General features: G+C 46.3%; 1 protein-coding gene across 2 annotated transcripts in view; it reads right to left on the bottom strand.

Annotated features, from left to right (window-relative positions):
* Positions 1 to 13,054, bottom strand: part of DNAH11 (dynein axonemal heavy chain 11) — a 276,162-nt gene extending 263,108 nt beyond the window's left edge. For both annotated transcript variants that reach the window (XM_074268964.1, XM_074268965.1), the window contains exons 1-2: positions 12,270 to 13,054; positions 8,201 to 8,344 (exon numbers count right to left, since the gene is read on the bottom strand). In XM_074268964.1, the coding sequence (XP_074125065.1) occupies positions 8,201 to 8,344; positions 12,270 to 12,557 (432 nt within the window). In that variant the 5' untranslated portion in view covers positions 12,558 to 13,054. The remainder of the gene's footprint in view (positions 1 to 8,200; positions 8,345 to 12,269) is intronic.
* Between the last annotated feature and the right edge of the window lie 817 nt (positions 13,055 to 13,871).

Here is a 13,871-nt window from a genome sequence, read left to right as displayed (position 1 = left end):
AGAAATAATGTCTACATCAATAAAATAGAGGGAAAAAAGATCGGTGAATTCAGCATGCAACTAAACTAGAAAAATAACATTAAAGATCTTTCAGCACCAAAATGGAAAACCTAAAAAAAAAAACAAAAAACTATTGAGCTAATAAACACATTGGGAGCTTGTTTTGTGGGAAAAACCACAATAAGATAATATAGCTATTGGTTAATTTGCTTTAAAAAAGAAATAAGAAAACTAAAAATTTAGCATCAAAAATGAAAAGTGTGAATTTACTATCAATGAAAACAAAATTAAAGCAAACATTAGTAAATATTTGCCCAATTATGTGCCAGTAAATTAGAGTTTAACCAAAATAGATGAGTAATTACAAAAATATAAATTGCCCAGATTAACAGAAGAAGAAACAGAATAGTTAAGTAACTGATTAATAGAAGAGGAAATAGAATACTTAAATAATTTCATCTTAGAAGAAGAAATTAACCAAATCATCACTCCCTAAGAAAAGACATTGAAAAGTGAATTATATGAGACCATTTGAAGAAAAACAGTTCAAATGCCATATAAACCATTTGGGAAAAATATAGGTGAAAAAGGAATTCTACAAATGTTTTTTATGACACAAATATGATTCTGATGCCTAAACCAGAAAGAGTTAAAACAGAAAAAAGAAACTATAGACCAATTTCCCTAATGAATATTGAGGCAATTAAATATTACTAGTAAGAATATCACAGCAGTATTTCACAAGGATCATACACTAACCTGGTGGAATTTATATTAGGAATACAGGACTAGTTCAACATCAGGAAAACTACCAGCATAATTGGACACATCAATAATAAAACCAACAGAAATAATTATCTCAATAGATGCTGAAAAAGCTTTTGAAAAAGTACAGTATCTATTCTGATTAACACTAAATAAAGAAATTTTCTTAAAATGATAAGTAGTATTTATCTAAAACCATCAGCAAGCATTATATGTAATAGGGCCAAACTAGAAGCCTTCTCAATAAGATCAGGAATGAAGCAAGGATGTCCATTATCACTACTATTATTCAATATCATACTAAAATGTTAGATATAGCAATAAGAAAAAGAAATAGAAGGAATAAGAATATATAATGAGGAAACACTATCATTCTACATAATAACTAATTTTTTACTTAGAGAATCCTCTAAAATAACTTGAAAAATTAGCAATTTTAGGAAAGTTGCAGGATATAAAATAAAACCACATAAATCATTAGCATTTGTATATATTACCAACAAAGCCCATGGCAAGAAATTGAGAAATACCACTAAAATTAACTGTAGTCAATATAAAATACTTGGAGTCTACCTGCCAAGATAAATTCAGAAATTATATGAACACAATTAAAAAACACTTTTTTACATTTTTAAAGTCAGATCTAAACAATTGAAAAAATTATCAATTGCTCATGGGAAGGCAGAACTAATATAATGCAAATGACAATTCTGCCTGAACTAATTTATTTCTTCAGTGTCATACTTATCAAACTACCAAAAATATTTTATGAAGCTAGAAAAATAAAAAAAAAAATTCATCTGGAAGAACAAAAGATCAAGAATATCAAGGGAACCAATGGGAAAAATGCAAATGAAGGTAGTCTAATAGTACCAGATCTCAAATTACATACAAAGTGGCAATACCAAAAACTATCTGAAACTGGCTAAGGTTTTGCCCAAACAAAATCAATGAAGCCAAAAAATTAGAAGGAAAGCAGAAAGCAAATGTCTCTGCTAAAAGTCTCATTTCTCAAATATATAGAGAATTGAGTCAAATTTATGAGAATACAAGTCATTCACCAATTGATAAATGGTCAAAGGATGCAAACGAGCAGTTCTCAGATGAAGAAATTAAAACTATCTATTAGTCATATAAAAATGCTCCAAATCACTATATTAGAGAAATGCAAATTAAATCAACTCTGAGGTACATCTCACCTATTAGATTGGGTAATATGACATAAAAGGGAAATGATAAACTCAAGAACTGAGAATCCCAGTTTTCATCCTTTATATGGAAGAGTCAGTGAACAACTCTGATTCTCAGTTTCTTGATCAGATAAATAGAAATAATGATACTCATTGATGGCCTTCAGAAGAATGAGTTTTGGCATTACTATTCTATGAACAGTCTATTGCTTTTCCCTCCACAAAAGCTACCCTCTGATGTTTCAGAGTGCCATCAAACGTCTAAGGCTGGGCCAATCGAGAATAAGCCCTGGCAAAACTAGCCTCAAAAGAAAGTTTGGAGCCAGGAAAGAAGATCTCTAGTCAAGGCATCTAAAGACCAGGCTAGCCAGGTCAGAGTCTCATGAGATTGGCCTCCTGATATAATAGCCAAAGCAACTCTGGGAGATTGTTGGTTCAGTCTCAGAGGAATCACTATCTACATGGATGGAAAGAGCACACACACACACACACACACACATATATATATATATGTAAATTCCTCAATCCCAGAGAGATTAAAGAATATTATTCAGAAATCTTCATTCAACAAACCTTAACTAAGCCAATTATGTCCAAGATGCTGAGGATAGGAGCATGTAAGGTGAGTTTCCAATTTACTGAAGTTGCAGATGGACAACTGCATGCACAGATCAACATAATACAAGGTGGAATGTGACAAGAGCACTACACAAAGGGCTACAGCAATGTCTAACAGCAAATTGGATGAGGATGTAGACAAGAGATGAAAAAAGGAGACTAGAATCGAAGAAATCAAATGTTATTTTTGTTAGAATACACACACACTCTCACACCCCTACCACATGTACACATGCCAACCACACCACACTCCCACATATGTGATACAGGAGTCACCTGCCAGTGGCTGCTGGAGGTCTAACTCAGAGCTGTAGAATGGATCTCTTCATGTGAGAGATGATGATGATACAAAGAGACTGAGAGGTGGATGCGTCATCTGACTTCTTTCCTCTTCCCTCTGCCTCCAATTTATTTCAATCCCAGTCCACTAGCAACACCTGGGTCAGTAAAGGCTGCCCCACAAATCCTTCAGATGATATGATGCACAGCTGTGGAGGCTCTGGGAGATTTGACTTGCCCCTTCACCTAGGCATAGTCCTTAACACCACATATACCCCAATCCCTCCTCCTCTGCTAATACACCACACATATATAACTGGGGTATTATTTCATCATTTGACACATTTTGGAGGAAGTGTCGGCATCCCAGGACCAGAGTTGTGCGTGGAGTCATAGGATGGGATCCACCATCTTGGCAGTGCTTACTCCCATTTTCTTATGGCATTAGCCTCTTCTCATTCTCATTAACCTTTCTGGGTCCTCAGTTTCTTCAATTGAAAAACTGAAGGGACCCTTGAACCCTTTCTACCTGGGAGGTGTTGGACATTTCTTTTCCCTTCCTTGGCTCTTGCCTTCCTCAACAATCAAACAAGGGGGTGATCTCTGAGATGCCTTCTTGGAGCTCCTTTACTATTCAAGCTCTAAGAGTTTTTACCCTCAATTTCTTCTATTTTCTTGGTCGCAGCCACACACAACAGCCTTTGTTCCAACAATTCAGGACCATCCTTTGTCTTCTTTGGTCCATTTCTAGAATTTCAGTTTTTTCCCTACTTTCTTAAGCCTAGTAAAAAAAAAACCCAGAATCAAGCTCTGATTCATAGCCTTTGCCCATTTCCAGTGGCTCCAACACACTGCATGGAACACAGGCAGGCAACCAGGCCTTTGTCCCAGGGAACCAAAAGCTAGTGGGCACTTGCAGGATTTATCCACAGCTACAACTGAGTTTAGCAGCTGTTTTTTTTTTTTATTTTAACCAGTGATATTTCATCTGCATGGGGAGTTCTTAAGGTGCCCTTTATGGATGCAAAACTGAGCCTCTGGCCCTCGAGTGTTGTCTGGAGCACAGGGGTATGCCCAGGATCACACAACTACGACTGGAGCCCTCCTCAAGTGTTTGCTGATGCTAAAATTAGCTCTAACCCCCAAGTTTCACTGCCTTTCTAACAGTTAGATGGCAAGAATAATTAGTTAATAGAAGACGCTATCAGGAAGTGAGCTTCCTTATTAGTGTCCATGGCTCGAGGGAACTCTTCTGCAGCCCAGCCTATACTGCTCAGTTCCCCCCAAACTTGTCAATCAACAGTTCTTTACTGGGGGCCTACTGGATGCTGTTCTGGATGCTGAGGATGCAAAGACAGAAACTGCCATCCCTTTATCCAAGATTTCTTCCTTCTAGGGCTCATTTTTGTGAGTTGCTCCTCCTACAGACAGAACCTTGTGCCCAGCCCCCCATTTATATTTTAAAAGTTGGTCACAGGGGCTATTTTTGTGACCCTTGGCAAGTTCTCTCAACTTTGCCACCAGTAGAAAAATTACTGGTTATGGTTCAACATCCACTAGAGTTCACCACTGCTCCCAGCATAGTCACTAACATTAGAAAGAACCCATTAAAGCCTCCACAGCATCTCCAGGATCCCCAGTGAGTGACCCCCAGACTAGGTTCAGGCCTCTATCAGGAGCTATACACAAAGAAACACCAAACGGGCAGAAGCTCTGTTCTTGAGAAGCTCACACTCCCTTCTCTGCAGCAGGCAAAACTTGGACCGTTTGTGCCCAAAGCACCAGTCACAAACAAGGCAGATGCCCAAAGGGCACCTTGGTAGCGTCTCTCTGGAAGGCACCTTCCCACCCACCACCTCAGAATTCCAGATTCAGGAGGGAGCCCGAAAGTCATGGAGCTGGATCTTCCAGGATGGGAAGAATTCTTTTTGTGCCATCAGCTTTGTCTGTTGCTAGAGCACAACCTCACGTGTTTTTCTCCCCAGGAAGCCCATGTTCCACCGAGTCAGCCAGCTCTTGTGGATGGGGAGCTTCACCCAAGCTTAGATTTGCCCGTTAATAGAGACAAGTAAAACACATAACCCTGCTACATGTCAATTCTTTTCAACCTCTGCAATTTCTGTTTGTGTTCTCTTGAAAATCTATCAGACCGTTCTGGCCAATCGGCTGGGGGTGGGAAGGGGCTCGTCTGGGGAGTCTGCATCAGTGCAGCCCCGGAGCAGTCCATGTGTCATGCTGCCTTCTTGCCGCATGACTAGCTTGACACAGTGACCCAAATGTCATCTCAACCTCAAATTCTGAGATGCTGCTATGGCTATAATAAACATCAAATAAAAGCAAACCCTTAACAAGATACATAAGGAAAAGGTTCCAATTTATAAGAAAAAGAGTCATTAGCTAAAAGATAAATGGCTAAAGTATACAAACATATAGCTTTCAAAGGAAAATAATGTTACAATCTACTCACAAATATATAAAAAAGGTTCCAAATCTATTCATTAGAAACCTGTAAATTGGGGGTTTTACCTTATAGTTATCAGATTGGCAAAGATAAAGCAAGATAAATTTTGATGGGGCTGTGGGAAAACAATTACCTTAATTCACTTTTGGTGAAATTGTTTCTTTCTAGAAAGCAATTTGAAATGATGACTTCCAAAATCAACTAAATTGCATATACTCTGATCTCAAAAATTAGAGATCAAATAAAGAGAAAATGTACATACATACAAAAATATTTGTAGGTTCTGTTCATAGTAGCAAAGAACTGGAAACTAAGGGAGCACCCATCTATTGGAGAATGACTAATAAATTACAACACATGAATACAATGGAATATTATTGAAAAGAAAAATGAAATGGATAGTTTCAGAGAAACCTGAAAGTCCCCTCTTGATGGATACAGAGCAGAATGAGTAAAACCAGAATAATTAATAAAACATCAACACTCTAAGAATTAACAGCTGCAAAGGACTGGAGGATTCTGAGAACTGAAAGCCCCCTCTGAACTGATACAGAGCAGAATGAGCAAAACCAGAACAATTAATAGAATATCAATACTCTAAGGAATCAACACTGCAAAGGACTGGAGGATTCTGAGAAACCTGAAAGCCACCCCCCCCATTACGAAGTACAATGAACAAAATTAGAATAATACAATAGCAACACTCTAAGAAATAACAACTGCCAAAGACTCAAGGATTCTTATCAATGCAATGATCAACCCAATTTCCAGAGGACATACTTTTTGGCTAGAAATGAGAAGCCCAGAGTGTAGGAGATAAGACACTTTTGGATACAATGTAAAAATTAGTTTTATTTGGCTATACTTATTTGTTACAAAGGTTTTGTTTTTTTACTTTTTTCCTCCCTCTGTTGGGTTGGGAGTGAGAAGGCAAGAAGGAATGAGATGACTTTTTTTTTTTTTTTTTAAGGATCACTGAAGCATTTTAAAAAATGTACAGAAGAGAAAGGTCAGAAGGAAAAACAGACAAGCAGACAGCTTTGAAATTTCCAGTGCGAACTTGTGACATACTTAGAAGAAAAGCCAGCTGTACAAATCAGAGATGTGAAACCCTCTTTTTTTCTTTTCTGTGATGTTTGGAACTGAACATTTTAGCTATTATTTTTTAAGTTGAACAAACTTAAAGTGACATAAAACAAAAACCAAATTGATTTTCTTTTTTCTTTTTTTTAAAGAAGGAATTGCTGGTGAAGGTCTGGATATTCCTCAAAATTCCGAGTTTCAAAGCTTCTAAGATTTTAGATTGGAGAGTATTAAAAAGACATTTCCAAAGACCTACTTTTCTCCCTTGTAATTGTGCCTGCTTTGAATGCTGCTTCTGGAATTCCTGTTCTAACTAAAGTCTGTACTAGAGAAGGAAAACAAGAAAATGAGGAGAAAATGGGAGAGGATAAGGAGGGAGGGGGAAAACAGAGAAAGGAAGAGTGAGTGAGGGAAGGAAGAGAAGTGATTCCTCCTCCCCTGCCTCTCACTTTCCAATAATCTTTGCAGAGACTTTACAGCTTGAAGGGATGTTAGAGTCTAGATCCCGGCTCTGAAGTCAGAAGCCATAATTCCTTAATTTTACAATTGAGTAAACTGATACCTAGGAAAGAGATGGGCCTTGCCTGAGGCCACAAATAGCAGCCTCCAATCAAACTTCTTTTACTAGGCCATTATAAACTTGGTCTCTATCACTCTCTGCTCCAGGGTCACCTCACTAGCATTCCTCAGGGGTGGGCAGAGGAAAACCAAGATGACATGAGGGAACTGGAAGTGGGGAATAGGGCGCCCCGACTATTAGTTCCAGCTCTGCTTCTGCTTAATGATGATCTTGGTCAAATCACTAAAGCTTTCCAGGGCACCATTTTCTCACCTGTAGAATGAAGCATTTGGGTGGGCAACATTCTGAGCCCTAAGAGTTGGCCAGTGCTGTTTGAAAGAGCATGGATTTGGGCACAACTATTCCTGGGACGTTCTTCCTCACCCCCACCAACTAGAACTAAAACCAGGGCAAGGTAATTGGAGCTTTGCCCCAGGATGGACTTTTTCATCTCCAGAAACTCCATCCATGAATACACTTCCTTATCCCCAAGAGCAGTGGTCCTCAAACTTTTTAAATAGGGAGCCAGTTCCCTGTCCCTCAGACTGTGGGAGGCCCGGACTATAGTAAAAACAAAAGCTCACGCTCTGCCTCCGCCCCTCAGCCCATTTGCCATAACCTGCATAAGTGTCCTCAGCGGGCCACATCTGGCCCACGAGCCGTAGTTTGAGAAGCCCTGCCCAAGAGCATATCCCTACCATCAGCCTTATACCAGATGAGCCCCCACTGGAGACATAACAATTCTCAGTTATATCTCTACCCTTAATATTACAACATATAACAAGAGTAACATTTCCTCACTGACTGGCCTCCAGAAGGATAAACTACCATGTACCAAAGGGTACGTTGATTCTCATAAATGTAAAATTCAAAATCTGCACCCGGGAGGTAAGGACAGATACCTTATCCAATGTCACTGTCACACACTAGACTTGTAAAATGAGAGGCAGACCAGGGGCTGCCAAGACTTTGTTCAGCACCATTCAGCATTCTATGAGCCTGCATCTATCATGCATCAGGGTCTGGTGAGATCACAGACAAAGCCATTATGCACTATGGAAAACATTCCAGTGCCCGGTCATTCTAACTAGTCAGTCATTCGCCAGGCTCAAGCCAATGCTGACTTCTCCCCTGTTTTCTTTTCCAAGTTTAGGCCATTTCATTTTTGTTTTTAAAATAAGTCAGAACCTGTGAGGCGCAACAACTTCTGAAAAGCAACGATCTTAGGGAAGTTCCGGGGAGTACCTCGTCCATGAAAGCCTTCACGTGATCAAGAGATGCAGTGGGGAGCTGTCCAAATACCAAGCAGTTCTGGTAATTATCCGCTCCAATGCTTGCCTCCATCATCTTCGCAACATAAACAAGCTTGTGTTTCGCATCTTGTGGAACCTAAAACAGGACAGTCAGTTAGTTTCGAGGGTCATGATCTACTTGCTGTGTTAGGGACACAGGATCTGGGGCAGAACCTGGGATTTCTCACTGATATGGAGAATCCTTAAGCAGGAAAATCCCTATAACCTGCAGGATAGTTTCCATGTTAAGAAAAAAAAAAATCAGTAGGGGATGGGACCCTGAAAACCCAGTCTTCCTGCTAAAGCATGCACTTGCAGACCCAAAGGCCTTTTCACAAGAAGTTGCTCTGGGCATTTTTTCCCCCAATAATCAGCTAATTACAAATATTTCATTATCTGAATTCCAGTGGAGTACAAGCTCTATGAGGGCTGGGGCTGTTTTTGTCTCTGTGGAGGCAACTGGTACCAGGCCTGGAGTCAGTAAGAATTGAATTCAAATCCAGCCTCAGATACTTATTAGCTTTTCATCCCCCTGGCAAGTGACAATATCTGTCTGTCCTGGTTTTCCTACCTGTAAAATGGGACTAATGATAGTACTTATCTCCCAGTATCGTTCTGAGGAGCAAACATTAATGCAGTGTGCATGTGCTAGAGATTGTGTTTGATACCTAGTGCCAGGCTTTGCATGACAAAGGGAAGCAGGTTCCCCAGGGCACCAAAATGGCAGCTAGCTGTTCTGCTTTACGAGGCAGAAGAGCCCACTTTATTGTCCTGCACTTTTCAAATGTTTATTGATTGTTAAATCAAACATACACATTTTGGACTGGCCCTGTGATTTTATAGGTGTTGAGAACTCCCGCCAAAAACCTCCCTTCCCGAGTGCAAATCCACACCTTCTCCGCTGTTTATCATAGGGTTAGAGCACAGAGATCTGTGACTTGCTCAGGGTCACTTAACTAGTAAGTGTAAGAGGTAACATTTGAAGCCAGGTCTTCCTGAGCCAGAGTCAGTCACAGCAAAACCAAAAAAGGTTCCTGCCTTCAAGGGGCTGCCATTTCACAAGGAAACAATTCCATGCCCAAGAAATGGAAACTTTATATAAAGCTGTGTCTTGTTTGGGAGGGGAAAGGCTTGGTCAACATCACAGATATATAGCAAGTGTCCAAGGAGAGATTTGAACCCAGGTCCTCTGACTTTGTTCCATGTCACTTCCTGAGCCCTAAATGGAGTTAGAGATTGGAAGAGGCAGAGAGGGAAGAAAGGAAAGGTCTCGGGGCAGCAGGGGGCATGTCACATAGCGGATACAGCAAGTTGCACCAGACCATCTAGACAGGCAGAGGGACATGGACACGAAGATGGAGAGAGGAGCAGAAGGGGGAGGGGGAGGAAAATGGGGGGAGTCAGAGACAAAGAAACAGAGAGAGGGAGATAAAGGAAGGAAGGAAGGAAGGAGGGAGGAAGGAAAGGAAAGAGAGGCAGGGTGAGAAGTGTGACAGAGGCAGAGACAGAGTCTGCATTGTAAAGTCAGGCCAGAGACAGACTGAACTCTCTTGGGAAGGGCTTTGCATCTCACAGAGAAGCTTCTATTTTATGCCAGAAGTAAGAGGAAGTCATTGAAGCTTCCTGAGCACCAGAGTGATATTCAGGCTCCAACTTTTGAAATAATTGATTTGACAGTTAGACAGGGGCGAGGCCCAAGGCAAGGCCTCCCCTGGGGAGGGTCTGGCAGTGCAGAGATAAGAGAGAGATTAGGAGAGTGGGGCCAGGGCAGTGACTGTGGGACTGCAGAGAGGGTGCCAGGTACAGGAGACACACCCCATTAGACACAAATGGGGAGGGGGAGGAGTCCGGCTCGAGTACCCAGAAAGCAGTGGTGCCTTTCATGGCAATACCAACAATCCCTACATAGGGAGCATTTCTAAGTGCATGTGGGGGCAAGCTAATACTTTGTTTTGGACATTTGCATTTGAGAACGCGGCTGAATTACTGAGGGAAAGGAGGACTGGGCAGGGCCCTGGAGTGTCCCCTCCACGCACGGGGCCAGGGCTGAACCACGAGCCTGGAGAGGAGCTGGGAGAGAGGGTGGCCCAGGAAGCAGAGGCCGAGGCTCGGGAGGAGTCCAGAAGACCAGAGACCCGGGAGGAGGCTGCAGAGAGAGCACTTTCCATTGGATGAGGAGGAATCCGGACTGAGCGGGACTGTGAGCAGCCTGGGCCCGGCCGAAAAGGGGCAAGAGGGAGCGGGCTCCTAATTCTACGTCCTCCTTTGCCCACTAGGACTTATTAGTAAGCGCCACTGGCGGGGGAGGGAGCCGGCACGTAGGCTTCTAGAAGACCAGAGAATCCCCAATGGAACACTCGTCTCCTCCGCCTCCGCTTCCCCTCCCCAGCTGCACAACTGAAAGGGGATCCGGTCGGACCCGCAGCACAGTCAAATGATGCTTTTCCTCCCCGGCATCCTATCTCCAAGCCTATTGTAATCTCCATGGCAACGGGCCCAAGCTGAGGTGGCGCAGGGCTGCGGGCACGAGTGTGGCTCATTTAGCAAACCTGAAACCCCGGGAAGCCCGGCCTGGCTATTATTCCAGTCCTTAAAAACAGCATTCTCGTCTCCTGTCGGGGGTTTCTCGTGATCCACGGCTGGCGAGAGGAAACCACACGCTCAGGAAGTGGGAGGGGGCAGAGTCTGGGGGGCATGGGCTGGAGGCTCAGTTCCTAACTAGGGAAAGAGGGTTCAGCCTGACCAGACCCTCCCCCAACAAGGGGGGAGACAACCTCAAGGCCCAACACACACACACACACACACACACACACACACACACACACACACACACACACACACACACACACACTCAGTCACACACACACACACACACTCAGTCACACACACTCTCACACACACACACTCAGTCACACACACACTCAGTCACACACACTCTCACACACACACACTCAGTCACACACACACACTCAGTCACACACACACTCACACACTCACTCACACACACACTCAGTCACACACACTCTCACACACACACACTCAGTCACACACACACACTCACACACTCACTCACACACTCAGTCACACACTCTCACACACACACACACTCAGTCACACACACTCACTCACACACACACTCACACACTCACACGCACACTCAGTCACACACACACTCACACACTCACACACGCTCACTCACACATACTCACACACTCACTCACACACACACTCACACACTCACACGCACACTCAGTCACACACACACTCACACACTCACACACGCTCACTCACACACGCTCACTCACACAAAGACACACACTCACATACACACTCACACTCGCGCACACACACACTCACACACACGCACACACGGGTAAGTCAAGGCCCACCAAGGGATTCTGGGAAGAGTTCCTAGAGGCGGAGTGGGAGGGGGCAAAGCAGACATCAGATATCCAGGGCAACTTCGCTAACTCCCCGGGTTAATGTGAAATCTGCACAAGACTGGGGAAAGCTCTGCTCGGAGCCGTGAAATAATGTAATAGTGATTTCAAAATAACGACCACCCCAGGAGGCAGCTAGAGACAGGAGGAAGAACACGGGCCCTGAGGTCGGAGGACCTGGGTTCAAATCCTCCCGGATGCTTTCTGCCCTGCTGGAGCAAGTTCCTTACCGCGTCTGGGTTCCTTGTCTGGGAGAGTTGGAGAGAGACGAGCTCGGAGCTCCCTTCCAGCCCGGGGGGCGCCAGGGAGAGACCCCCAACCAGGAAAGGCAAACCCCCAGGCCCCTCCGTGCGGCCTCCCGTCCCCGCCCACCAGCCAAGGGCAGCGGCGCGAGCTCCCCGAGAACTTGGAGAGCGTTCCAGGGCTCACAGCCGAGGGCGGGGGCCGGCGCCCCTCCCCCGCAGCTCGGCGCCCCCTCCCCTCGGCCCTTGCCCCCGGGGCTCTCCCAGCCCCGCGCCGCCTCCCGGGCTCCGGCCCCGCAGGCAGACCCCAGCAGCACCAGCTCGCCGCCCGCGCCCCTACCTGGGAGCCCGAAGTGAGGCGCCCGGCGGGGGAGCAGCAGAAGCGCAGGGCCGCGGGGCCGCGGGGCCCCCAGAACTCCTCCAGCGCCTGGCGGTCCTCCTCGCTCTCCAGGTACTGCGTCCACGTCTCCTCCCGGACCCGGAGGAGCTGGCCCAGGCGGCGTCCCAGGAAGCGCACGCGGGGGTCTCGGCAGAAGCGGAGAAGTCGCCGGGCCGCCGCCGCCGCCTCGTCCTCGTCCTCCTCCTCCTTCTTCTCCCCCTCCTCCGGCGCCAGCTCCGATTCCATCATCTCCGGCCGCGGGGATGTGCCCGGCGCAGGGACGGCCAGGCGGGCCTTCGCACCCTGCTCCGCCCGTGCGCGCCGACGCCCGACGGGCTGCGCTGAGCCGGCCGGGGCTGGGGGCCAGCCCGGAGGCGGCGGCGTTCAGGGCTGGGGGGCGCCGGCTCCTCGCTCCCGCCTCACCGCTTGCCGGGTACCGTCTGGCCGCCCTAGAGCCCGCGGCCGCCCGGGGCCCAGGAGCTGCTGCGGACCGGCCCCTCCCACGGAGTGGGGGCAATAGAGGAGGAGGAGGAGGAGGAAAGGAAGAAGGAACAGCCACGGCTCCAGCCCGAACGCGGGGCAGCAGGCCAGCGGCGGCAGGGACCGCGTCCCGTTTCCCTGGGGACCGGGCGGAGGGAGGGGCAGAGCCCGCCCTCCCCCGGGAGGCAGCGCGGACAGAGCCTCCGGATTGGCTGCAGCTGCCAGGGAGGAGGGCAGAGCTGGCTGGAAAAGAGAGAGGAGGAAGCCGGGGCTGAGGGGAGGGGGCCGGGGGCCGACTCTGGCTGCCCTGCTCCTGCCCCAATCCTGAGGCGGTGGGACCAGCTCTGTCAAGTTCCCCCCCCCCCCCCCCTCCCCAGGGCCCAGGCTCGGACTGGCCTCTTGTACTCGGGGGAGATGGGGATTCCCAAAGAATGGAGGATCCCGGGGTCTTAGACCGAAAGAGACCCCAGGGACAAGCTAGGCCTCCCCCCCCCCCGGGGTCCTTCACCCATCCAGGAAGATCTAGGAGGATCTCTGACTGCTGAGCCAAGGCTGGGCTGCCCGAAGAAGGCATCCGGAGGCCAGATGCCGCGAAGAGCCAGCTGCGCACCTGGGGAGGAGGGAAGACTAGAGCTGGACCGCCAGGTCCACTAAACTTGGAGTCAGAAGACTAAGATTCAGATGTGGATCCCTTGGACAAGTCATTTCCTCGCTCTGGGCCTCAGTTTCCCCATCTGTAAAGTGGGGACAGGGCCAGACTAGACAGACTGAGAGGTCCTTCCTAATTGCAGAATCCTACTAGTTCACTTTAAGAGTTCTGATTTAGAATTGTAAGGAACCTTTGAATGCTCCCCAAATTCAAGGATGAGGAAGCTGCCCCCAAAAGTTATTTGTCCTTTCCACCAGACTTTGTTTCTTTTTCTTCCTGACAAATTTCCAGGCAAATAGATCCACTCTCTAGAGGTCCTTAGATATAGCACATCCTTGAACAGCTCATTTCAAGTAGCCGTCCAAAGGAAGCCAGTGGCTCAGAGACATGGCCAATGCCCTTGGCCTGCAGAAGGTTGGAAGGAGCCCCCCCCC

Source organism: Sminthopsis crassicaudata, chromosome 5 (genome assembly GCF_048593235.1).
Source record: "Sminthopsis crassicaudata isolate SCR6 chromosome 5, ASM4859323v1, whole genome shotgun sequence".
Taxonomy (NCBI): Eukaryota; Metazoa; Chordata; class Mammalia; order Dasyuromorphia; family Dasyuridae; genus Sminthopsis; species Sminthopsis crassicaudata.
This window is presented reverse-complemented; position numbering and strand designations above follow the sequence as displayed.